Source organism: Delphinus delphis, chromosome 17 (genome assembly GCF_949987515.2).
Source record: "Delphinus delphis chromosome 17, mDelDel1.2, whole genome shotgun sequence".
Taxonomy (NCBI): domain Eukaryota; kingdom Metazoa; phylum Chordata; class Mammalia; order Artiodactyla; family Delphinidae; genus Delphinus; species Delphinus delphis.
This window is the reverse complement of record NC_082699.1, coordinates 3,191,046-3,218,508: the sequence shown is the minus strand read 5'-3', so window position 1 is coordinate 3,218,508 and position 27,463 is coordinate 3,191,046. Positions and strand designations below refer to the sequence as shown.

General features: G+C 45.2%; 1 protein-coding gene across 1 annotated transcript; it reads left to right on the top strand.

The window, feature by feature from the left end:
* The first annotated feature begins 4,477 nt into the window (after positions 1-4,477).
* Positions 4,478-21,652, top strand: OPRK1 (opioid receptor kappa 1). The gene is made up of 3 exons (XM_060035140.1): positions 4,478-4,734; positions 15,776-16,128; positions 21,120-21,652. The coding sequence occupies exons 1-3, from the start codon at positions 4,478-4,480 to the stop codon at positions 21,650-21,652; spliced, it is 1,143 nt and encodes a 380-aa protein (XP_059891123.1).
* Positions 21,653-27,463: the final 5,811 nt, after the last annotated feature.

Sequence of the window (27,463 nt, the reverse complement as noted above, 5' to 3'; positions counted from 1 at the left end):
AGTTTCAGGTTTAAATCCCTGCTCTGTGACCATGGGAAAGTCGTCACTTGCATAACACGCAGGTATGGGGCGCATCAAGATGCCCTTTGGTTATAACAGTGCGTGATGCTGATTCAGTGTGAAGCTCCCCACATCTGCTCTTGTCTCTCCAGTGCATTCTACTCATTAAAGATGAGTGATGTTTCAAAAATCCCAGATCTGAGTATGCCACCCGCCCCCGCCTGATATCCTCCAGTGTCTGTTGCTCTCAGGCTGAAATCCAAGTGTTTGTGAGAGCCCAGTGTGATCTGGGCCTCGGCTGCCCCTTTATCTGGTGTCACACCTCCCCGGTCCCCAGACTCAGGTTCCCTGACCCCCCCCCCCCCCCCCCCCGCCGCAGGCCCACGTATGTGTCCTCTCCTGCCCATCACGGCCGCCACAGGTGTGGCTTCTGCTGAGGACGGTCCCTTTCTTCCCCTTCACCTGGGGAACTGCCGCACAGTCTTCCAATGTCAGCTTCGACGCCACTTCGTACTGAGTCGGGGTCCCTGACGCCCGGTCTTCACGGCCCCTACAGACATGTGCCGCGTGTACACCTGCAATAGCTCACAGGCTTCCTTCACGCCAAAGACAGAAGGGGACTTGAATCCTTAACGTGGCAATTTGCTGACAGACATTAATTAGTAAAGTGTCTCGAGGAAGGGACGCCATTTTTCATCTCGCACAAACTTGCTGCCTTGGCTGTCGGCTTGTCTGTTTTATTAAACACTTTTCCTCTAGAACACTTACCAGGGTTAGCTGTGTTTGTTATTAATTACTCATAAAGGTAAAAAAAATTCGATCTCTCTCTCACACCAGATTGCACATCCTCTTTGGGAAGGGACTGCCTTTGCCCTGTTTATTTTTGGACCCTCAGAATCCTGCCTCTTCATCATCTTCCGCTTGGGGGCATTGGGCAATGTCTGAGGAGTGAAGTGACCCGGAGGGCGCTGCATTCTGGCTTTCTGGAGGCTGCACTGGCTGCACCCAGGGTCTACGCAAATGAAACTGCTCCCTTCAGATACACCCATTGCAGGTTTCTGTCTACCGTTGGAGACATGAGAAAGCAAACGGACACAGTTTGCTGGTGGGTTCTCTAGTCTATGTGACAGAAATGCCAGAGCACCCATCACCCAAGATGCTCGTAGCACCAGTCAATAAAAATCACTGAACACACGCTCGGCTTTACAAGAGCTTTACTTGCAGTTATAAACATAGCGTTTGCATCGAGCAGAATGGCAGGTGGGGATAAAGTGCTAGTAAGTTCAATAACCTGTTTCACATCAGCATATAACAGGGTGCGGAGTGCCAACAGCTTCTTTTTCCTTCCTATTTTATAAGCTTTACTCCAAGAGCATGATAACATTTCATGTCAACCTGACTCCACGGAGTAGGTAGCTTTCCTCTCTGTGTCCAGAGACACAGGCCAGATTCTCCTGGCAACCAGAGCTGTCTAAAGGCTTCTTAACGCTCTGCCCATTTCGGCTTCACTTTATTTTGGCCATTAATTTGGTAAAAAAAATAGGAGTACTCAGATGAAACAAAACTACTTTTATCATAATTAGTAATTTTTTGCCTTCAAAGACTGTCCCAACTAGTAGAGGTTTCTTACCGACGATCAAAATTAGAACATCATTTTGCAGTCTAAAAGACACGTGCAGTGTGTACACCTGCAATAGCTCATAGGCTTCCTTCACCAAAGACAGAAGGGTCTGAGTCCTGCATTCTGTTTCCATTAGAGAGGTATTTTTCCAGGATTCTGTTTCCATTAGAGAGGTATTTTTCCAGCAAAATCCCTCCTAACACACACACTGTATATAGTGTGTATATATATATGGGAAGGGGCGATCAAGAATTGGAATTATTGGACTTGTACCAACTTTTGGACACTTCTTTAAAGTTTTTCACTTTAAAACTTTCCTTAGGGCTTCCCTGGTGGCTCAGTGGTTGAGAGTCTGCCTGCCGATGCAGGGGACACGGGTTCGTGCCCTGGTCCGGGAAGATCCCACATGCCGCGGAGTGGCTGGGCCCGTGAGCCATGGCCGCTGAGCCTGCGCGTCCGGAGCCTGTGCTCCGCAACGGGAGAGGCCACAACAGTGAGAGGCCTGCGTACCGCAAAAAAACAAAACAAAACAAAACTTTCCTTAAATCTTTTCAAGTAATACCCTTCCCTTTCTTCTTTTTTGTTCTTGCTAAATATCCCCGTCTATATTGTTTTGTCTTTTGGGGAAGAGAGGCTCCTTTACATGAAATCATTCTGTTCAATCAACATATGGCAAGAGACAGAAATACCTGTGTTTGAACCCAGCTCTAACGTTACCAGCTGTGCAAGCCACCTATGTGTGTGCACAAAAACCAAAACCAAAACAAACAAAACCTCTATGTGATAAACAAGTGCAAGAGGAGGATAGATATTGTCAACATCCTTTCAAAGTGTGTAGCACAGAGGCAGTTGTATCTCAGTGCTGAATTCACAGATAAATAGACAGATAGGTAACAGGATGATAGATGGATAATCACACCCTTCTCAGTTATTTTCCTTTAATGTATTATTTCGACTTTCTGACATGGGTACTGCTCAGTTCTTGTGAACTTCAAACAAACGTCTTGCTGGGCTGCTCTGGTGGCAGGCTGGGATCCCACCGTCAGGATGTGAGCCCCCAGACATCTGGAGAAGATTCGAGATGTGTCTGCCATTTTCCTGACAGACAGGGACCCTCAGACCCACGGAGGTCACAGCATTCCGATGTTTTGTGAAAGCAGATGTCATCTTCTAATGAAAATCTGCAGTCAGACTTAAATATAAGATTTATCAAAACTTAATTTCAAGACTCCTAGGGCACCAGGGTTGAAGGGATGCTGCTGGACTCACATCACGCTTCCCAGAAGAGCCGCACATTTCCAGGCTGGGGTAAGACCCTGGTGGGCACGTCCCTCTTTGGGGGTCACAGTGTCTTGGAAGAGGTAGGGGTTCCCTTCTGCTGTCAGCCAGCGGATGGAATGACTGTATGGGCCATGATGGTGCCCAGGTGTGGGCACCGACGTGATCTGTGGGAAGCAAGCGAGGGCCCGTGTTTGTCTCAATAAGTCAGCCAGTCTTAGACAGGAGTCCTCCCAGGAAACTCAGGCATCTTGCCGCCAGTACCCAACTGGGAAAGGGGAACCTCTCCGGTCTCCTTGAGGCCCTCATCTCAGTGGCTGAGTCCTGTTTCCCTCCTCCAGCCTTTTGGTCGCTGTGCTGAGGGTTTCTTTTACCAGCAGAACCTGATCCTGGCACTGGCAGAGTCACCGGAAGGAAGGATGATCGAATTTCTCTGCGGGGCTCAGGCCCTCGGAGGTTTTAGAGAAAAGGTGCCGTAGTTAGGGACCATGAGGGCTGCAGAGATTAACGTGGGAGAAAGAGACACGGTCACCTACCTGCACCTACACCGAGGCCTGAGTAAGGCGGGGGTCTTGCTTTTCCGCAGGTAGCACCACGAAACGCAGGTGCTGCCTTAAGGTGCGTTCTGTGCATCGTCTCCGACAGAGGAGGCTGAAAGGGACAGAATATTCTATGTATGTATATTCAGTCATTTGAATGTTGTGATTTGGTCTCGTTCCAATTGCATCATTTCGCTACTGTATTTGGACGGGCCACTCAAATAGAATTACGATTTCCCCCTCACCTGAAGGCAGACGTGTCCTGAGAGCTGGGCCTGCAGCAGCTCTAGACACACGGCGAGTACCCCAGCTGCTGACTCGTCCTGGACCGGCGCACCCTTCCCGACGCCCACCTGCTCACTGTCAGGCGGCGGGGGCCGTCGGACCGAGGCTGCGCGCGGGGCCGGGGGCGCCGCAGGCCCAGGCGGGCGGGCCGGCAGGGGCGGGGCGGGGTCCCTGGCGCCCGCGCGTCCTCGCTGCGTCCCGGGGGCTCAGCCGCCTCCGCTCGTGGGAGCCGCGCGCTGAGCGGCGGGGACGCGCTCGGGGGGAGGCGTCCGCGGCCGGAGCGCGGGGCTGCGGGAGCGCGGCGACCCGAGGGCCGAGCGGACCCGGGGACGCGAGGACCCGCGCGGACCGGCAACACTGCGTCGCCCCGCGCGTCTCTGGGCTCAGAGGTGAGCTTTGGGCTTTCGAGGCGCCGTGCTTGGGAGCGAGGACTGTGCTCCAGGGATCTCGTGTCCCTGGGGGCTCCGGGCCGCGGTCCGGGGACGGTTCCAAGGGTGGCGGATTTCGGGAACCGGGGGAAAGGCGGGCGCGCTCTCCGGCCCTCCTGGCCTCCGCGGCGCGTCTGCAGGCGCGGGCGGCAGCCAGAGGCCAGTCCCCCGGGGTGGGCATCAGCGGGCCCTGGGCCCTCGGCGCCGCTGGCCTCGCGCGCTGACTCGGGCGCAGCCAAAGTTTGCCTCCGGGGTCCAGCCGGTTCTCTCGCCCCCGCAGCCCGCAGGTGTCGCCTGTCCTCGCCCCGCAGCTGCAGCCGCCCGACATGGAGCCCCCTGTCCAGATCTTCCGCGGCGAGCCGGGCTCCACCTGCGCCCCAAGCACCTGCCTTCCCCCCAACGGCAGCGGCCGGTTCCCGGGCTGGGCCGAGCCGGACCGCAACGGCAGCGCAGGCTCCGAGGACGCGCCGCCGGAGCCCGAGCACATCTCGCCGGTCATCCCGGTCATCATCACGGCGGTCTATTCCGTGGTGTTCGTCGTGGGCCTGGTGGGCAACTCGCTGGTCATGTTCGTGATCGTCCGGTGAGCTCGGGGTCCGGGCGCCGCAGTGGCCGCAGCAGGGAGGGAAGGTCGGGCCGGCCACCAGGACGCGCGGAGGGCGCCCGCCCGGTAATGGGGATCCCGTTCTGTCGGGCTCCTCAAAGCCTCAGAGCGTGGCCTCCTCGAAGTGAGATTTCCTGGGAGAGTTTTTGGTGCGGGACTTCGAGGTTCACAGAGGGCGAAGCCGAGCAGCCGGAGGTGTCTTGAGGATTTAGGAGTGACCCTCCCTGACCCCCCCCAAACCCCTACTGAAAACCCTACGGACAGGGAGAGTGCAGGGGGTGTCCCTGCAAGGGGCAAGGTCAGTGTCTCGTGGGAGGGAAACTGGTCCATTTGCCTGGCCTTTTGCCTGGTTGCCCCTGCGCCCGTTTGGAGCACTTCGTTTTGCCCTTTGCAAATGTTTCTTTAGATAAAATTCATGCCCACCTAATGCAATGAAGAATTTCCTGTGGCTCGTCAGACTGGTGTTATGGTTTATGAAGCAAACCCCGCATACTGTTGAGGGTGGTTGGTATCCATACGTGAGCCTTGTTAGTACTGATACGCCGTCTTATTTGTTTAGAATACCAGTGACCTTTGTACATAAACCCCCTAATATTTATCTGTTAACGTACAGCTGCTGGAGGTTTCCAAAAATTGCTTTGCTTTTTATCTTCCACGGTGAGAACTGAAGGTTTGATTTTATTGTTCTTTTGTGGATACATTGATGTCAACTTCCAGTAATAAATATCCAGATATCCACGTATATGTAAATTTTCTGGTAAGTGAAGTGATTTCTCTTTTGGCCTCTTGCAACATAGGAAACAAGAGAAAAAAAAAAATCCTAACATTGTCTGGATTCTCTTTGAGAAGTTTCCCTTTCTGGCAGACTTAATGCTCTGCAGTTGCACCTTTGAGAGTGACTACAAAGCTGAGATTCCTTTGAGAAGTTCCTGTGAAGTAAAGGAAGGCTGCAAGTCACGCTGTTTAGGGACATTGAAAGGGTGAAGAACTAATATCTCTTTATTACGAACTTTAAGAACAATACCTGCAGTAGCATGAATGTTTCAAACACCGCTTTCTCTCTGTCTCTCTCTCTCTCCCTCCCTCCCTCCCCCTCTTTCCCTCCCTCCCCCTCCCTCCCCCTCCCTCTCCCTTCCTTCCCCCTCCCCCTCCCTCCCTTCTCTCTCTCTCTCTCTCTCTCTCTCTCTCTCTCTCTCTCTCTCTCTCTCTCTCTCTCTCTCTCTCTCTCTCTCTCTCTCTCTCTCTCGGAAATGTCGGGTCTTTTATCCTCACCTGTGCTCTGGAACTGAAAACCATCATTTAAGCTTCCGATTACATATTATAAAGCTCTTTTCACCTACAATTAGCGCCTCTAGCTTGGTAACCTTGCTTTTCATAATTGCTTATTGCATTTTACAGGATTTCTATCAGTGATGAGTACAAGATACAGAAGGAGGAATATTTTAAAAACACATTGTTTTCCTAAGTCATTAGTAATTTTAGGGCTGCTCTCCATTGGAGGGAAGATTATAGTAACCAAAAGAAAAGAAAAGACAGCTGTATTCTAGACTATAATTAAATTTTTTAGAAGATCTTTGCTACAGCGGCTGTTGTCTTATAATAAAACATTGTTACATGAAAAGAGGATACTAAAAACAAACCCACTCTGTTCCTTCTCATCATATTTAAGTGCTTGAGTGAGACAGATACATCTTATTGTCACTTGAATGAGAACTTGAAGTTCTGAGTTTGAGAAGGGCTTCTTAGTTGCTCTACAACTTTTTATATAGCCCTGCAGTCTAGGATTAAAAAGAATAAAGAATCTTAAAATATATGCAAAGGGAACTCCACGGGGAGCATTAGACATGTCAGAAAGAAAGAATCATTGTAGATTGACTAGGATTTTTAATGATAAATATAAAAAAGTATAATTATAAATTGAATATATCTATTCCAAAGATATCCAAGATTAAAATTTGTGTGAAGGGGATAAATTCAGCTAAAAATACAATAGGAGTTAGAGAGTTCACATAACATCATCCTTCCTCCCACCCCACTTGATAGTAAATGAAGAGGGAAGAGTTCTCTTCTCACCCTGGAAAGCCAACCTACTGAAACAATAGTTGGCTTAAATCCATGGCTGAGAGCGTTATGGAGCATTTTGTTCAAGCTGATACAGGGTCAAAGAATTGAAAAATGAAACCTCAGAAGGAAACTTGATGGACTTGGGTTTATTTTGCTCAGGAGAGAAAAGGGCTGAAGATGGTTTGCAGCAGGCGGTGGTTTGCTCATCAGAACTCAGAGCAGAGCCAGAGTGTGGAATTCAAGTGCAGCTTTGGTGATTGACGTTGAGGGCTGACCAGCATCGCCTGAAAAGATGGGGGATCACTTTTGAGAGGGACATTACATTATTTTTTTAACGTCTTTATTGGAGTGTAATTGCTTTACGATGGTGTGTTAGTTTCTGCTGTATAACAAAGTGAGTCAGTTATACATATACATATGTTCCCGTATCTCTTCCCTCTTGAGTCTCCCTCCCACCCTCCCTATCCCACCCCTCTAGGTGGTCACAAAGCACCGAGCTGATCTCCCTGTGCTACGCGGCTGCTTCCCACTAGCTACCTACCTTACATTTGGTAGTGTGTATATGTCAGTGCCACTCTCTCACTTCGTCTCAGCTTACCCTTCCCCCTCTCTGTGTCGACAAGGACGTCATTGTGAAATATTGTACATGCAAAAGAGTCCTGGTTGAGTTCTCTAGGAAGTCACTCTGGAGATGGAATTTGGACGCTTGGATGGCAGGGCAGGTGCAGGTCTGGGATGGCCAGCTCAGACCTGGGGAGAAAGTGAGGGTTGTGGAAAAAGCTTTGACTGTTTTTAGACTTGCCTTACACATAGCTTTTCCCACCTTGAACACCTGGAATGCTGTCCAGTATCTTGTGAAGATAATCTAGGATTTCAAGGATTTTCATCATTTAATGTGTAGCAACTGCTATAATTGCCTAATGGTAGGGTACTTTAACCTTTCACTTTGAAAACCTTAAAATTTAAGCGCTCCAGCCTCCCTCTCCAGGCTTTGGGGTTTGTGGTCCTGGCGTAGGATGTTCTTACCTCAGCCCTTGATCCACGTCCTTGGGTCCTACCAACACCTTGGGGGTGCCTGTGATGTGACACTCCTCTCCCGGAGCTGAAGCTCCCACAGTCCGGATGCTTGTTTCGGCCTGGCTGTCCCTTGACTCCCCTGGGGATTTGGCATGCTGGACCAGTCTCACCTTCTCCTTGACTTCCTTCCACATCCGCTGGGTTTCTCCTCAGCCTCCATCACAGCCCCCTCTTCCCTGACGTTCCCTAAATGCTCCTCTTTTCCAGAGCATTCTCAGCTCTCTTTGTCCTCACTTTGCACACCCTCCGTATTAGTCAGGATTCAGCCAGAGGAGCAGAACCAGTAGGGGATGTGTGTGTTGAGGGTTTATTCCAAGGAATTGGCGTACGCGATTGCGGGGCTGGCTAGGCGGGTCTGCAGCCCCGAGCGCAGGCATCGGGAGAGGCAGGCTGCCCTCCCCAGGCAGAATCTCTTCTTTCTCAGGGAAGCCGCAGCCCTGTAGTTAAGGCCTTTCAACTGATTGGACCAGGGCCACCAGATCATCTAGGGTCATCTTCTTTGCTTAAGGTCAACTGATTATGGACTTTAACCACATCTACAAAACACCTTCACAGCCGCACCTTGGTAAGTGCCTGAATATTCAGAGACTGTAGCCTGGCCAAGATGGCCTGTCAAACTGACCGTCACTCTTAGTGGTGTCATCCATGCTTGTGGCCGTAACTGTCAGGGAAATTCTGACCAGTCCTGAGTCTGTGTATCTCTCTCCCACTTATTCATCCCCAGCTGCAGAGTCAGCTGGCCTCCTTCTGGATGGCTCTATGCGATTATCTCACAGGTAGCTCAGACTTCTAGACATCTGCCTGTATTAGTTTGCTAGGGCTGCCGTAACAAAGTACCACAGACCAGGTGGCTTAAACAACAAAAATGTGTTTTCTCACAGTTCTAGAAGCTGGAAGTTCAAGATCAAGGTGTTGGCAGGTTTGGTTTCTCCTGAGGCCTCTCTCCTTGGCTTGCAGACGGCTGCCTTCTCCCTGTGTCCTCACACGGTCGTCTGTGTAGACGACATCCCTACTCTCTGTGTCCTAACGTCCTCTTGTTATAAGGACACCAGTCATGTTGGATTAGCACCTACTCTAATGACCCCATTTTACCTCATTTCCCCTCTTTAAAGACCTTACTTTTTTTTTTTTTTTTTGCGCTACGTGGGCCTCTCACTAGTGTGGCCTCTCCCATTGTGGAGCACAGGCTCCAGACACGCAGGTTCAGCGGCCATGGCTCACGGGCCCAGGCGCTCCGCGGCATGTGAGATCTTCCCGGACCGGGGCACGAACCCGTATCCCCTGCATTGGCAGGTGGAGTCTCAACCACTGCGCCACCAGGGAAGCCCTAAAGACCTTACTTTTAAACACAGTCACATTCTGAAGTACTGGGGGGTAGAACTTGAACATATGAATTGGAGGGACACAATTCAGCTCTAAACACCGCTTATCCATTTCCTGTTCTCTTTAAGAAGACACTTCAAGCTTCAGTCTTTATGAAGTTACGTACATATATTTTTTCTTTTGTTTAATTTAAAGAAAAGCTTTACTCTTATAAAGGTATGTTTCTTTTTAGATTGAGTGTAAGGATACGCAAGGAAAAATTATTAGGAAAAAAATAACAGAAATCGGAAAATTATCTGGTGCTTGGTCTTAGGTTTTGCCTTTTCCTTTTCTCATTAGTTTTCATTAATACTTTGCTACCATAATAAAGACCTCTAGGGGTCATCATTCTGCTGACTTTGCCCTTGGAGTAGAAGACTTTGGCTTCCCTATCATTCATCTTGGGCGGTGTTGGAATTTGCCGAAACAGGTAACTTTGTAAGGGGCTTAGAAAACAACAGAACCACAGAAATCCTCTGGAAATCGTTCCATTTCCTGATCTCAGATTTCTTCTCCAAAGGCAGCTAACGCCCCCAAGCTTGCTGGGCATGGAGTTGTTCCTCACGAAGGTACCTGTTCTCTGGCTCATAAATTAGGGGGCAGGGTGTTTCTTCCCCAGGCATGACAGCAGTCCCACGCTCCACTCTGCTGAGAACATCTGACTCACTCAGGCCACCTCTGAGTCAGTGGGGACCCCATGCTTGAGCTTATGCCCGTCCCGCCAAAACTGTGTGGTATAACCACTTTGGGGAAGTATGGAAGGGGGGATGGGGTGAGCCAGTCAGAGTGTCTGCTACACTGCCTGCCTCTTTCCACGACAGGTGTCCTAGCCCCCCCTCCTGCAAGTGTTGCTTGTAATCACTGCAGTTGTATGTGCAAGGTATTCCAGGTTCTGTCAAATGTCAAGGGTGGGCTTCCCTGGTGGCCCAGTGGTTGAGAGTCCGCCTGCTGATGCAGGGGACACGGGTTCGTGCCCCAGTCCAGGAAGATCCCACGTGCCGTGGAGCAGCTGGGCCCGTGAGCCATGGCCGCTGAGCCTGCGTGTCCGGAGCCTGTTCTCCGCAACGGGAGAGGCCACAACAGTGACAGGTCCATGTACCGCAAAAAAAAAAAAAAAAAAAAATGTCAAGGGAGCCGACCTTAGATAGTGTCACCAAGGGACACCTAGGGAGGTGTGAGAGGAAAGGCAGAGGGGTGTGGCTATCCAACAGCAGTCTTACCTTAGGCTTTGGTTTAAAAAAATATGTTGTAATTTATCCTGAATCCTCTCTTTGAATCAACACCCAACATTTCCATTAAAGCAAGCATAGTAAAATAACTTCAGAAATTATTTTCAGAAGAGCCTATCATGAATTTCTGGAAGTAATTTTATTGTTTGATAAGCTCTTAAAAGAGACAATTGGCTTCACTGCCACTGTTTATATGGATTAGCTAAATGGAATTATTTTCTTTGCTGTGGGACATCGCAGACGTCCAAATCCTCATGGAGCTGTTTCAGAGAGCAGAGACTAAATGACTGCTAAGAAAGAAAGAAAGAAAGAGAGAGAGAGAGAGAGGGAGGGAGGGAGGAAGGAAGGGAGGAAGAAAAAAAAACAGGAAAAAAGAAAAGGAAAGAAAGAAAAAAAAAAAAAACAAGATGGTGATCAGGTATAGAGCTCTTAAGCTTTAACAGACTTGGGCAAAACTGTAGTCTTCAGAATCCCTTTTGGACTGTGTTGCCTTTACAGGTTTTCCCAGTGCATGTCTTAGAGTTAGTTTCAGGAGGCACTGACTTCTCGCTGGGAGAAGCTAGCACCTCTCCATTGACCGTGTCTCCAGCTGTGTCTCTGGGGCAGCCAGCAGTGTCTTCGGGAGGACTGGGCAGCAGGCATCTCCCTTACTCCAGGTTAACCTGTGGACACACTCAATTGTCGCTACCGGGGGTTGGCGGTTGAAGGTGGGAGGGTGACGGGGTGCTCTGTGCTCAGCTAAAACCCTAAAATTCTACGTCCGCAGGACGGTTTCCTTTCTAAGATTTGCCTTAACATGGTTTCAGTGGTGCAAGTTTTACAGGCTTAACAAGATACCGTGTTAACAAAAGATAGTTTCAGAATAACATTCATTTATTCCTTGACAGAAAATCAGCCAATGGTTTTTTGTTTGTTTCTTTCTTTGGAGGGGATGCTGGCTTTTGTCTTAGATAAGGAAGACTAACGTAAGAAGAATAGGTTTTAGGAGTGAAGCTAATATTATAAAAGGCTTATGTCTTGTTTTTTTTTTTTTTTTAACCCACTCCACTGGCCAAGCAAGTCAGAATTTAAATGAAAAATGAGAAAAGCATAAAACGTGATGAACTGAGATACCCCAAAGGAACTGGTCTGCAGTTGAGCGGGGCAGCCTTCAGACTAAGAACGGCTGGAGTTATTGAGGCTTTAACGATCGGCTGTGGCAATAGGAGCGATTTTCCAAGGTTCTGTCGAGTATTAACTCTTTTAACCTCACAAAGCAACTCTAAACTGTCTCTGCTTTACTGTGTTGCTTTCCACCTACTGTAGGGACACTTCCTTCCCACGAAAGAGAGAGAGGAGGGTGACCGTGTCACCTCTCTGTGGCACCCTGTGGTTCACCTTAGCTAGGTCAGTTTTCTGTATAAAAACGGAAAAATCACTTAAGAATTCTATGTTCTTCTAGGTATCCAGATAGTTGTACACTAGGAAGCAGCATGTCAGTCACTTGAGATTTGTAGTTTTCTACCAGGTGTGGCTGGGCGTGATAAACACTCGCCCAGCGTGCACCACCGAACGCACTAGAACATTCCTTCTGGGTCTCAGGGCCGTGAGTGCAGGGAGGATGAGTAGTTTCTGGGGCCCTGGCTATTGCAGTGAAAGCATTGCTTCTGCATCGGCCTTCCTCCCCTTCTCCTGCAGCACCCAGTGAGATGCCTGCCCGCCCTTCTGGCTGTCCATCACTAGCAGCCTGGTACCTGCAGTCACAAGAGGCAGGAATGGGAGACACGCCCCACTCCTCTGTTCTCATGAAAGCTTTTGCTCTTTGCAGGTAGGAGAGTATCAGGGACCTGATACCTACGTGAATATGACTCCTTTAAAATACTATAGATTGAGGCAATTTCAAAGTCAGATCACTGGAGAAACCATGGCTGAATTTCCCTTCTTTAAAAAAAAATTAATAAGCTACTGCCCTTGAGTAAAGAACCATAATTTCAGTAGTAAATAATCTAAAAGGATGTATAGCACATTCATTTCATTGAGATGAACCGGAAATATCTGGAGAATTTAATGAAGCAAACTTATTATGTTTTCAAATAAGTTCTCCTGAGAATTCACATCAGTACAGCCATCATGTCTGGTTATTTTAAACATAAAATCTAGAATGCTGTGTATCTGGAAAGCATGCCCAGGAGGATGAATAAATCATGCAGGGAAAAGAGTGCCGAAACCCATCTCTCACTGTGCTGTTCTCCCACCGCTGGTCAAAAAGGACTGCATCTTCCCAGGTGCTGTAGAGCTGTCCTCCTCCTGAGTCTGGCGTTTGGGGCCTTCAGACTCGTGGTGCGGCTCCAGGCTTGTGGGGTAGTGGCCAGGTTCCCGTGGGGCGGGAGCCTTTGGTCACGCTCGTTTTTTTCGCCAGACCAGTGTTTCTTCAGGAGCTTTCTATCGGCCGTTAGCTATTTGCTGTATTAAAGGAGTCTCTTCAGAAAAATGGCCAGTAGGGTGTTTGTTTTTTCATGATGTTGGAGCAGTAGTTTGACGACTACTCGGAAGGCTCAGATTTTAATTCCCACTGTCTCTCAAATTTGAGGAAATCACTTACTACCTCTTTGCTGAGTTTCCTCACCTGAAAAAAAATGGGTATTGCTTATGGAGAACCTGAAACACCGTAACGTGCTGACGGCATTTGTCCATCGAGGGGTGAGATGTTAATATTTTATATTTGCATTCCCTGGACCAGGCCCCGTTTCATCCTGTCACATGTTTTCTGCCCTCATCATGCACACTAAACCACACTTATCAGAATGTTCTTCAACCTTTGGCTGCTGGAAGTAGCAGGATTCACAGAATCCCGTTAGTCCTCTGATAAAATTTCTGACTCCTTAAGAAACTTTGGACTATGGCCCTGAATTCCTTTACTTATTAGGGATGGATTCTGAGAAGCACTGAGAGTCATCTCTAAGGCTGCTTCCTCTTCAGAGGAAGTGGGGCTGCTGTATCTTGCAGGATTGTAACAGTTACTAGGACTGCAGTGGGTGATGAACGGTGACGCTAACAGCATAATAAGAGTGGCAGCAGGATGGTGACAAGGGGGCTTGTGTAATCTCTAGGATGGACCTAGAGATTATCATACTAAGCAGAGTAAGTCAGAAAGAGAAAGACGTATATCATATGATATCACTTATATGTGGAATCTAAAAAAATGATATAAATGAACTTATTTACAAAACAGAAATAGAGTCACAGACATAGAAAATAAATGTATGGTTACCAAAGGGGAAGTGGGAGGAGGGATAAATTAAGAGTTTGGGATTAACAGATACACAGTACTGTATATAAAATAGGTAATCAACAAGGACCTACTGTAGAGCACAGAGAACTATACTCAATATTTTGTAATAACCTATAATGGCAAAGAATCTGAAAAAGAATACATGTACATGTGTATTGATATATAGGTGTAACTGAATCACTTTGCTGTACACCTGAAACCAAGACAATATTGTAAATTAACTATACTTCAATTTAAAAAATGGTTTAAAAAAAAAGAAACACTTGTCTCTGTCTCAGGAAGTGCACTGGCTTTGCTATCTGTGCCTTTGAAAGCCTGTGCCCGGACTCTTGGGCGTATACATTCAATCGCTTTCTAAAACTTACGGGCCATTTAATAATATTTGAGTAAAAAATGTAAAAGCAAAACATACTTTAGAATAAACTCCTCGCTCTCCAGATTAAGGCACTCTTTAGTTAACAGAGCATCAAAACGGAGGCCAAGAGGTACTGACTTGGGTACAAGTGTTCACAATGCTTTCATCCAAGCACAGGCAGGAAGAGGAAACAGGCAAGGAGACTGGTGCCGGGGTGGGATCCTGAGTGCAGTGTGATCCTGTGTGTTGGGTATTTTGAGTCAGGTTGTCTCCTGCCTTTATCTCGTGTCCTGTCAGTTCGGTTTTATTGTCCTTGTTTCATGGGACCTGAAACTCAGAAAAGTCGTACACTGAGTTCAGGCTCAGGACTGTCTGACTCCGCATCAGACCGCAGGGCCTACAAAAGGGGAGACAGAGCTGTTGTGTCACCACCTGTCACGGAAGTGTCACGTGGACGTTTATGGGTTGAGCAGCACAGACACAGTGATCAATCAATACCACTGATACTGACTTTACAGCCAAAGTAGAAGTCGTTTTCCGTAATTGGCTCCTTACAAAGAAGCTTTTTAATTAAAATCAAGGCCCTAACATTGATGTCTGGCTCCTTGTAGGTACATGGGACCTGGCTGAATTAATTGCGTTTAGGTCCACAAATGTGAGGTGTGTAGAAAGTAATTAATACATGGATTTTCCCAACATATTTTAGCATTTGGCCTCAGAAAACCCGCTGATGTACTTTGGTGCATTTCATGCCCTGCAGGTCTCTAAGGAAGCGTTCTCTGAGTAAAACAATCTTCTTAATCTTCTTAATTCAGTTTTAGTAGAAAATGGAATTGTTCTAAGCTTCATGTTAAAACTGAAAGAAATAATTTGGGCTGAAAGGCAATATTTCTGACCTATTTTGAAATTCTTTGTTCCCTCAATTGGAAAATGAAACACATTGTGTGCTTTATAAATCTCTCAAGATGAAAGTAAAGGAAAACAGATTTCTTTCTCACCGACCGTACCAGATTATGTTTTATGCTACACTGTGTACAAGGGAAGAACTCAGCCTGCTTTTTTTACATAGTGCATTTAAAATGAAAAGCTAGTGGGACACTGGTAGACAAAAATCAACACTTAGTTGTGTTGTAGTCATTGAAATTGAATGTATTTAAAACTAAAAACCATTTTAAAGACATAATTACAAAGAGTGATTTCTCAAAGTAAAGTTGGGTAAACCTTCCTCGAGGAAAAACTGGGTATGTTTTATCTTTGTTTTACACAGTGAAAAAAAAATAAAGCATTAAAAAATGAACAAAGCCAAGCAGTTCTGGGTAGGATTAAAATGAATTGTCAGTCACAAAATAAAGACCTGTATCACACGCAAGTCTGTTGAAAAGATCTATATGTATGCTCATCTGTCTGTCTATACTCGTTTCTTTACCATTTTAAAATTAAATAGATTTTGGAACAAAGCACTAGAATAAAAGCTAAATAAAGTCAGAAATGTTTGCCCGTTTTTCTACTACCCCTAATGTCTAGAATAGTCCTTTTACATGTTAGATGATAAATACGTAAAGAATAAGTGAATGAAAAACAAACTCAAAAACCCAGCGGCACATTTACATCATGGGTATGACAGGAAGATGGAGAGAAATAATCTTGTTTCTTGTCTCTTAGATACACAAAGATGAAGACGGCAACCAACATCTATATATTTAACCTGGCTTTAGCAGATGCTTTGGTTACCACGACCATGCCCTTCCAGAGCACGGTCTATCTGATGAACTCCTGGCCCTTTGGGGACGTGCTGTGCAAGATCGTCATCTCCATCGACTACTACAACATGTTCACCAGCATCTTCACCTTGACCATGATGAGCGTGGACCGGTACATCGCTGTGTGCCACCCAGTCAAGGCTCTCGACTTCCGCACGCCCCTGAAGGCAAAGGTCATCAACATCTGTATTTGGATCCTGTCTTCATCTGTTGGCATCTCTGCCATAGTCCTTGGAGGAACCAGAGTCAGGGAAGGTAAGGGCGACTTTTTAAATTTCATTTAAAAATTGTTGATTTTATCATTGTTCATAAAACAAATAATTTTTTATTGAAGTAGAGTTGATTTACAATGTTGTGTCAGTTTCAGGTGTTCAGCAAAGTGATTTGGTTAAATCGTTTCATTTTTTAGAATATAACTTCTAATTACACAAACTCTTAATGTGGGAGTGAGTAGGCCACATAGCTAGAAGAAAAGCCAAATGCCAACGGAAATATAATGCTAAATCCACGGAAGATGAGAAATAAAACAGTTTTGTGTTCCTTTCCACATCTAAACATAGGATGGGTTAATGGCATGACCGGAACACAGGCACCCAACCTATCCCCTATTCAGAAAGCGCTTACTGGAATCTGGAGGGGTGGGGATGAAATAAGGAACCACAGTCATGTGGGTTTTTAAAATACAATTTGTTGCGTCCTGGCAATTCTAAGATACACCTCCTTGCTCCGCTCCTTCCTCCCCAAAAGCACCCTGAGTCATTAGAGTCGTGCTGGCTGTTTACTCTTTTTCCCTAGGGGTTAACCTCCGGGCCACTATCGTGGCAGCTTCATGTGGGCGTAGGCCATTCAAAATTAGGTTCACAGATGGATGGTAGTACAGAGAAGCAAAAGCATCAGATTTTGGACTCGTTACTTTCTACCCCATGCAAACAGGACATTTGATGTTTTTCCTGTATTTCTAGGACAGTGGTTCTGACCCTGGGACGTGTGTTGGAATCACCTGGGTACGTTAGACAATACTGCTGCCTGGTCCCACTCCGGAGGGTCCGGTTTAATTGACCTGAGGCACAGTTTGGGTGTCAAGATGTTTAAGATCTCCCCAGGTGACTCTGACCTGTAACCAAGGTGAGAACTACCGCTCTAGGAGCTTAGCTTTACTTGTAGAAGGTAAAGCTGTGAAAATATCTTTGGTCTTAATAGAAATTCACTGGGGTGGGGGAGCAGAATGATCACTCTGGACTTTATAAATGCTGTTTATCGCTTCAGCAGTTGTCTGAATGCTCCAGTTTATTTTGCGGGCTCACGACACCTGTGAGTACAGGTCGCCATGAAAAGGCAGGTGCTGAAATCATAGCTTATCCTGCATGGTACACATTTTTAAATGAAGCATAATCTTTTTCCTCTTAAACTACAAAATGAGTTTACAGCATAAGCACTGCAAGTGTCAAGCTATAATACTTGGTAAATTTTAAGAAAAGCCAAACTTTACCAGAGAAGCACTTTAAAATATGATCAACTACACTCAGGACTTTGTTTCTTCATACACACAACACATGAAATAAAATTGCAGGAAACTCTTCTGAGCCCTAGGGGTTGGTGCGTAATAACTTAGATTCAAGAGCAGATGCTGCACGTGCACTGGGAGGGTGAGAACGATGGGCTAAGTAACATAAGAAGATGGGTGATTTTTTCCCAGGGCAAACAAAGAATTGATTTTTACAGTTCTACTTGTAAATAGTTATACTTGTCGACTTAACCACAACGCCTGTAATCATTGTCAGAAAATGACATTCTAGAAGAAATGGATTTCAGTTAGGTTTTTGAAAGGAAATGAAGATAGATGTGGGTTTTCCAGGAAGGAGGTGCTGGAGATGGACGAGTGCAGATGCAATGGCAGAAAAGAGTCCCCAGTGTCAGCAGAAGATTAGTTTGTGTGGCAAAACTAATAGAGGGAGAAATGAGAGAAGAGTAGTCTTGTAGGAGGGCTCCATCCTTTCCGTGTGTCTTTTATTTTGTGAAGCATGCTTTGTTTATGTGATGAAAGATTGTCTCCAGACCGGCTAGCGTGCTCATTTTGGAGTGTACTTCACACTGCATGTCAAGACTCCTGGGTGACCAAGAAGAGTACTTTAGGTGATCTCCACACACTGTATCAGAGCTGATTGGCATTGGCATTTTTTTTTTTTTTTTTGGCTGCATTGGGTCTTCGTTGCTGCGTGCGGGCTTTCTCTAGTTGTGGCGAGTGGGGGCTGCTCTTCGTTGTGGTGCGTGGCTTCTCATTGCGGTGGCTTCTCTTGTTGCGGAGCACAGCTCTAGGCGCACTGGCTCAGTAGTTGTGGCTCGCGGGCTCAGTAATTGTGGCTCGTGGGCTCTAGAGTGCAGGCTCAGCAGTTGTGGCGCACGGGCCTAGCTGCTCCGTGGCATGTGGGATCTTCCCGGACCAGGGCTCGAACCCATGTCCCCTGCATTGGCAGGCGGATTCTTAACCACTGCACCACCAGGGAAGCCCCTGTTCTGCTGCTCTTGAGTGAAATGTTTTGTGTATATTTGTTGAGTTCAAGTCTGCCATTTCTTTACTGATTTTCTATGTGGTTAATCTACCCATTGTTGAAAGTGGGATATTGTAGTCCCCTACTATTATTGTATCGCTGTCTATGCCTCCCTTCAGTTCCGTTTATATATACTTTTTATATTTAGGTGCTCCGGTGTTGGGTGCATATATATTTACAATTGTTTATCCTCTTGATGAATTGACCCTTTTATCGTTATATAAAATCGCCTCTTGTGACAGTTTTTAACTTGAAGGCTGTTTTGTCTGAGGTAAGTATAGCTAGCTACTCCTCTCCTCTCTTTTGGTTTCCATTTTCAGTGAATATCTTTTTCTGTCCCTTCACTTTCAGCCTAGATATATCTTTAAAGATAAAGATGCACTCTGTTTTCTTGAAATCAAACATTTAATAAGAATGGGTGCTTGGACTTGGGTCTCCTTGGTGGTCGCCTCCGTACTCTCCTTTCCCCTTGTAGGTACCAGTTCAGCTTCATGGACGTTCCCGACGATATTTACGACTCTATCACTGGATGTTTTCCAAAGTCTTGTAAAAGTCTTGCAGTTGATTATTTCACCCATTCATTAAACGTTTTTTGAGCTCCTACTACATGCGAGAGGAAGCTGACCCTCAGAGCTAAAAGATGTCTCCAAATCATAAACGTCAGCCCTTACGTTGCCTTGCTTATCTTAACAGGTTACTCTTCCACAGTAACTACTGTACTGAGTCCATATGTTCATTCAAGGGTTTCCTTGTGGTGTTAATTTGTTTATTTAGCAAATTATTCTCCTCAAACACCATGTATTCCTGCCTCCCTATGTGGCAGGGACTGAATATTATTCAAGGTGGATTGTTACCTGCCCTCAGGTAGTTTACATTCTGGATGGAGAGAGAAACGTTAGGAAAGGCAACACATTATTACTGAAGAGCTTCTGTCTGGTTTCTGTCTAGCTTCTGTTATTATTACAACGATAAAAGTAGAATAAGTATAATATATAGAAAATATGAATTGCAGGGAAGAGGTCTGTTCACATGGGTCAGCCTCTGTATAAATGTCTCTAAGGTGACGTCTACGCTGAGGCCAGATGGAGGCCAGAAGGAGGCACTGTTGGAACACACAGAAGTTAAGCAGGAAAGAAACAACCTTCAAGGAAGCCAGGTAGCAACGTGCCACCCTAAAAAGGTGTTGAATGAATGCATTTCTTCTATGGTGATCGTGATGATTTTTAAAAAATGACTTTGGTCTTATTTCCATAAACACTAAAGCCAAAAATAAGAGAGATCCTTGTTTGTTTCTTGGAGTCTTCCTAGTGATGGTACTTTGGACAATGGCTTTTTTAGGGAATCAAAAATTACAAGTTCTTCTGGGAGCTTTCATTTACTATTGAAAGGTTTGATATGGTATTTAGTTGACAGAAAATGATTCTAAGATAGTCATCTCTATTAATTGGCCAAAATGATTATACTCTCTGTGTTTTAAAGTATGTCTAATCGAAATTCTAAGATCTTGTTTTACTAAGGGATATACGATTAAGGGCGCATGAAGATGTTTTAGAAAACACTACTATTAGAGCTCTTTCACTATTTGAAAAATATTCTTATACTATTTTCGAAGCGGATTTTCCAGTGTCAGAAGAAAATATTTTCATTCTAAAAATTACAACTTAGTATTGTTCATGATTCTTTTATCTAAAGAAGAATCAGGACAAAGAGAGTTTAGCCTGCTCCGTGCTCAGTGGCTGATGCCTGGGGAAAAGGGAGCCTGGGAGGGGTAAGCGGGCCCCCAGTGGGAGTTCTGTATTATAAAATGTTCTTATCCTGGGTCTCTGCTCTTTCTAATATTATGGTCACTCCAAAGAGAATACTGTCCAGCAAAGAGAAGCAGAGCAAATAAAGCCATTTTCTAAGCTATCCTATAAACATAGTCGTTTTACCTGTTACATAGTCAACGTTGGCAAAAGTAAAAAACGTGTCTGATTTATGAACTTCCTTGATGACGGTGATGACGGTGGCTCTCTTCCTCCTTTCTCTCCCCCCCTCTTCCATTTTCTTCTCCTCCTTTTCGTCCTCCTCCGTCTCTTTCTTCTTCAAAAGTTTACTCATGTTTCAACAATGCTCTCAATCACAGTGACCACCACTGGTTCCATTAAATCACAACAGCTGGGTCATATTCAGACAAATGTTGTTTAAATTTTTATCGACCCACATAGTGATTTCTTGTAAGCCACTTAATGTTTTTTGGACAAGTTGGCTTTTGTTAAATCGAATGGCTAGGTTTGAAATATTTAATCATTTATTACAAATAGATACTAGCTTTTATTGTCAGAGCCTTTGATCTGGGAGAATTGTTAATGTATGGAAATGCAAATAAGTACTCATGCGTTAAATGAACAGTTTAGCTCTTCTGAGAATCATCGCGTCAGCCCATTCCACAGCGAGATAATTCGTATTGCTGGCTAATCGTATTTATTCTATAGCATTGTGTTTGTTAGCAGTGGATGGTGACCTTCCAGCTCCATTGTTCTACGTGCAGAGATAGCACGGTTAATATGCACGGCATTCATTCCTAACTGGTGATCTGCTTCAGGTAATAGCGTCTCACCATGATTGGACCTTTGCAACCGAAGGCGCTATATAAATTGCAGGGGAGAGCTAACCACTGATGTTCCTCTCGTGGCTTTGCTTTGTCACCTCCTGCAGACATGGACGTCGTCGAGTGCTCCTTGCAGTTCCCGGATGACGACTACTCCTGGTGGGACCTCGTCATGAAGATCTGTGTCTTCGTCTTTGCCTTCGTGATCCCCGTCTTCATCATCATCGTCTGCTACACCCTCATGATCCTGCGCTTAAAAAGCGTCCGGCTCCTTTCCGGCTCCCGAGAGAAAGACCGCAACCTCCGTCGCATCACCAGGCTTGTCCTGGTGGTGGTGGCGGTCTTCGTCATCTGCTGGACCCCCATCCACATCTTCATCCTCGTGGAGGCCCTGGGCAGCAGCTCCTACAGCACGGCTGCGCTCTCCAGCTATTACTTCTGTATCGCCTTAGGCTACACCAACAGCAGCCTAAACCCCATTCTCTATGCGTTTCTCGATGAAAACTTCAAGCGGTGTTTCAGGGACTTCTGCTTTCCAATTAAGATGAGGATGGAGCGCCAGGGCACTGACAGAGTCAGAAACACCGTTCAGGATCCTGCCCACCTGAGGGATGCTGATGGGATAAATAAACCAGTATGACTAGTCGTGGAGATGTCGTCCTGCAGTTCTCCGGGTAGAGAGGAGTTCAACGATCTAGGTTTAACTCAGATTACTACTGCAGTCTGAGCTGGAAGGGCAGCAGTTTTAACAAACTTTCAGAAATCTCATGGTCCGAGGTGGTGAGATGCAGGCTGCATTAGCAACCCAGGTCAGTGGAGACATCAAGGCTGTGGGGACAGAGCGCAAGAGGTCTGAGCAAGGAGATGCAGCCCCTGTCTAGGGATGGGAAGCGAGGCCGACTCCCAGTTCCTTTGAGGGACCAAGAAACGAGCCTTTTCCTTCCGGTTGCCTAGATCTCGTTCAGGACCCATCTGCTGTGACCTTCCTATGCAACGTGGAGTCCAAAGCTCTGTTTAGGAGAAAAGAAAAGAAAAGTGGTTTCAGAGCTTAGCGGGCATCCAATCCGGACGCTTAACACTGACAGCAGCAACGTCATTAAGAAGGAAAACCGTGTCCAGGGCCCGTGGCCAGCTCGCTTACCGCCGTGTGGACACGCATCTCCTGTGGCTGCATGGTGAGGAGTTCCGCTTAAGACACCCACACCTGGGGCGTCTGCTGTTCACGTGTAGTAGGAAACTGTCCTGATGTTTACAAAGTCATTTAAACATGCAAGAGGTGGTTATCGTTTAACCTCTTGAAAACTGGGGTTTCTTTGTTTTTAGCATGCTATTCAGATAAATAACCTCATGATAAAGCATGTCCTGGTGTCAAGAGACACAAAGTGGTTTAAATACCACCAACTATACATAGAGCTTCCTCTGTAAATAACAGTGTACGTACAAATAAGGAATGGGCTTGCCTCCCCGCCAGATGGTTTCCCGAGGGCACGCTGATGAGATCCCAAGTCGTTCAGGGTTGATGCCGAGATATTTTGCTGCTGCATAAGCTTCCGTCTGGGGATCAGTCACGGCGCCATGACTCCCTGAGCGCCCGTTAGCCCTGTAATGGGTGTTCTGAGCCCAGAACTCATGTGTTAAGGAATCAGGAAATGCTTAACTCGCTCCCAGGTTGTAGCCTCGGCAGAGTCTAGCTCCTAAGCAGCGTCTCTGTATGAATATATCGCTGCTACCAGCTTCTCTCTATTCATGGAAGGAGGGCGTCTTGCTCATGTAAATCTTCAGGTACTATTTTGTGGCTTTCAGCGAGAAGTAAAATTGATCCTAATTGTGGGCTGAATGGGGGACATCATGTCGCTCGTGGGCTTGGACATACCTGGCACCATGCTGCACGAGGAGCACACCTGCTGAGGATAATGCCAACGGGCAGCACATTTAGGGTGATTTTGCTAAAACTTCCAGATGACATATACATTCCTCTGTCTTTCCCCTGAAACGTATGGTTTCAAGGTAATGGCTTTTTCTGCAATTTGCCTGGGCAGAAGAAAGGGCTAATTTAGAAATAACACGCGTCTCTTCTTTAAGCCTGTATGTTATTAGGGCAGCATCCTGTGGAATTTATAGGAAAATCGAATGTGTAGACGATATAACTCCCGTCATCACTACATCGATAAGTTCTGTTCACCGAGTACCTTCTCTCCTGTGTGTGTACTCGCTCCTTTGGAAACATACCCTGCATGGAAGAGTTTGTACGTGGTTTCAGAATTTTACTGTGATGTTGTCTGTCTACTTTGCAGGTTTTCATGGCACGTAGCACAGCTGAGTGAAGGCAGTGGGGCAAGGTTTTCCCTGATGAAAATGAACTGTTCTTTCGAGCATTTCCTACCTTTCATTGATTTTCTTAGGTGTCCTTGTATTCTTATAGCTAAAAGTACATAGGAATGGCTTAAATACTGGTTGACATTCACCCCGTGGTTAAAAATGTTGGCCATCATATGAGAGGGATATTTAAATGGAGGGTTCCAGGAACAAACCCTGCTGAGGTGGGAAATATGACAATCTCTTTAAATTCACACTCCACATACCCTTATAGCATCTTGCCATTATTGCAGCCTAAAGGTTAGCCTGAGCGTCCTGCATCTCTTCGTGTCTAAGTTTGCAGCCCCAGGAGAGAGAGGAACAGCTCTCAGTGCCCGTGAGGTCATGGTGTTCCAAGCTTCTCCATTGTTGGAAGCACCAGAGTCCCCAAACCAGAAGAGGAGAGGACGGCTATGTCATTTTAGGGCAGTACTTTAAAGGATGTTGAAGTGAATCATGTATGTTAGGAAAAATATCTCTTACACCAATATATTTCTTTGCCAAAGGTGTGTATGCGTGTGTGTGAGAGTTGAGTGTATGTGTGCGTGCATTATGGGTGTGTGTGTGTGCATGTGTGGATACTGTGTGCATGCACAGTGTGTGAGAGTGTGTGTCTGTGTCCCATCTCGTCATGTTCCTGTTCTCCAATCACGGCAAGGAGTGTACTGTCCACTGTGTCTCTTTGGGACCAGTATCTAACCTTGAATTCAGCTTCCTCCATGAGCCCCTTCTCCCCTCCCTGGCAAGAACTGGAAGACAGGACCTAGTGAGGGGTCAGAAAAATGCAGACAAATAAAACTGTGCAGGAGGCGGCAATGAGGATGAAAAGCCATAATTCCGACTGGAAGAAGAGTAGAAGTCAGTGTTTTGTGTTACTCTGTGAATCTGGATGCATCCCCTATGCAGAGTTTAAGTCAAAACTCCAGACTTAATACTAAAAAGGAAGCATAGTTTGCAAAGATAGTTTTGAAAAAAATCAAGGAAAATTCACAGAAGTCTTAAGAACATGGTTTCATTCTGTGATGCATTACTGAGAAATAAAGTTCTTAAATCTGTATAGCTGTTAATCAGGCAATTTATAGGTGTTTCATCTAGTACTGGGACATAAGAATAACTGGAATAAAAGGAATAATACATTGGCTGGCTTTAAATTAGAGCTTTTTCAGGAGAAAACTGTGACAAGATTGTATGTCCACTCAGTAGATTTATTTTCTAAGCAAGAGCTGCCTGGAAGATTCAGCATAAATATGAAAATGTCTTCCCAAAAGGGCATGAACCTGCTTGCCCTAAGGCGGTTTTCTTCTCTGAAACAGAAGCATATCCATATGGTCTTTACTCTAATGTATATTCTTTATATCTTGTACTTAGAAGGTGATAATTATGCATTGTATATATGATTGTGTGCCTTGCAATAAAATAAAAAATGTACCTAAAATCACATCAGTCCATTACTGTGCTCAATCAGTCATTTATTCTTTAATGGCTTCAATGATGCTGCACTTCGGCAAGAATGATGCTCACTGTTTCTCAAAAATATAAACTGTTGCTTTAATTTTCCATCCACGACAATGTTGTTGTTGATTAATGGAAAGGAACGGACGGAACATGTAGGAATCTAAACCGTGCATGATTTAAATTCCCAAACCTATCAGTCACTTAGGAAAGTGCACTTGTTTCCAGAGTAATGCTACCAAGATCCCAGAATCAATGGTACATACTGCCGTCCCTATGAAAAGCCACTTTTTCACTATTAAAAATACGCAAAATTCAAAATCGAACTGTTCCACCAATAAAAACATGAAAAAATCAAACTCTTCTGGAAACACAAGCAGCCTTCCGCCCTGCTCCCAATAAAATACAACCACATCACTGCCGTGAACTGTTTCTAAACCTCAGGGTATTTGAACACTCACAGAACAATTTAAAAAACAGTATCTTGACAAAAGAAAGATTTTTTGTAAATAAAAACAAAAACTTAGGAAAGGGAAGTGAAAAGGGGAACTCCTTTTACTAATTGGGGACAACACACTAGCAAGTCCTATTCTCATTTAAAACTGCAAATTTCTTCCTACTATTTATCTTTAATTGCGAACTCAATTTTTCATGAGTGATTGGAGCTCAAGTATGTTTTAAGACTCCATTTTTGGTGGATCCTTCCAAATAGAATTGGAAAAAGTCTAAGGAAGCAAATAGTTATTCATTTGCAACAAGGTCCTTTCCTTGGGCTGGATGCTATATATTTGGTTGTAAAAATGTTGGACTATGCTGAACGTGATTAGAAATTTAGTTTTTAAGGAAATTGTTAACATACTTGACTGGAGGGAAAACTCAGTATGCAGCAAGTTGTAGGCACTATGACATCTTTTCCTCTCAATAATTAATTGACAGCACTACACATTCTGGTGGACAGTGTCCACGTTTGTGGAAACTAGTGATAACAATAACAGATGAACATTATAATTAATTTTTTTCAATAACTGGTGCTTGAAAGGGTGTTCATTCAGATTTATGCCAGGAGTCATATTAGATTCTGGATAGACAGGTGAACAAAACAGATACACTTTTGAGGCTTACAGTCTAAGAAAAACAAGCAACTAAAGAATTAATTATGATGTATTGCACTGGAGGCACGAATTAGTGGAATGGAGCCTATTCCGAAAGGTCTATCTGTCCATCAACCTAGATATATTTTTACAATTGCTCTATCCATGTCTTTATGATACACTTAAAACTACTAGAAAATTTAAAATAACAGTATTCCAATAATTGGAGATAACTAACATGGCAACTACTAAACAATATGTGACTTATTTGAGTTTCAAATAGTCAAGGAAGCCGATATGTTGGAAATCAAATAATTTAGCAACAGTACAGTCTTGGGATTATACCAGAGGGTGAGACGTTGATAATTATGAGGCGTGCTGTAAAGATGTATATAAAACACAGACCAAACTACAGGGTCTAATGTAGTTGCTTTTCATATTTTTAGTGGAACTGGAGAGTACAGATTTGAAACAGCTGGTCTGCAGTCAACACACTGCTCATGGGGAGGGAGTGGGGAGAGTGAAGCCAGGTGACTCTGCCTGATGTCCTTCTCAGCGGGACCTCTGGAGCTCTGCTAACTAATGATTTTTGCTCCGTGGGAGAGACCTTATCTAGAGAATGCCCTTAGCAGGATGTCCCTGGCTAGAGGATTACTTGGAATAGACCTATAATCTATAGGCTTATGGTTTGGGGTGGGGTATAAAATGGATGTGTTTCATAACTTATACACTTTCCATGCTGTTCGAGGTGATCTAAATAATAATATTATTTAGGGGAAGAGAGTCCATGTCTGATGTAAAAAGAAGGACCAGGGAAGCACACTGAAGTCTCAGCTGTCTCTCCATCACAGTTGTAGATTTCCTATATTCTTGAAATTACCAATAAAACTTGATATTTCTGTGGCATAACGCACCTCAACCTGAAATTCAGGCTGAAAATATGCAGCTTAAGCCTGAGAGATGGGGAATTCCCTGGCGGTCCAGCGGTCAGTGGCGCTCTCACTGCCGGGGTTTCATCTCTGGTCAGGGAGCTAAGATCCTACAAGCTTCGTGTCAAAAAAAAAACAACAAAAGGCTGAGAGTTACTAAAGGAAAAGATGGGTTAATTTTTGATTTAAAAAGAACAATGCTTCTATGGCAATATATAGTATTAATCATTATAAAACCTTACATTTTTTGCTATACTAACTGCTTTACAGGTCCTGAGTTAATACTCTCAACAGACCTATGAGTTACTTGTGTGAAACAGAGATGTCACGAAAATTTGCCCATGTCACATGTTAGTCAGTGTCAGAGGTGGGAAAAAATGTGATTATTACATGCAAAGCGATGGGCTCTTTTAGGGTCAGAGTTCACGGGAGGTTGGTAAGTTGCAACAGATGCAAGTGGGAGGATAAAAACTAGTACAGACTTGGGAATTGGATTACCTTGCTTTAAATCCCAGCTCCAGGTGAGATTTGTGTGGTCTTGTGCAAGATGTTATCTTTTCTGCACTGCAGCATCCTCTATAAGACATTGACAGAAAGAATATCTACCACCTGGAATTATTGGGC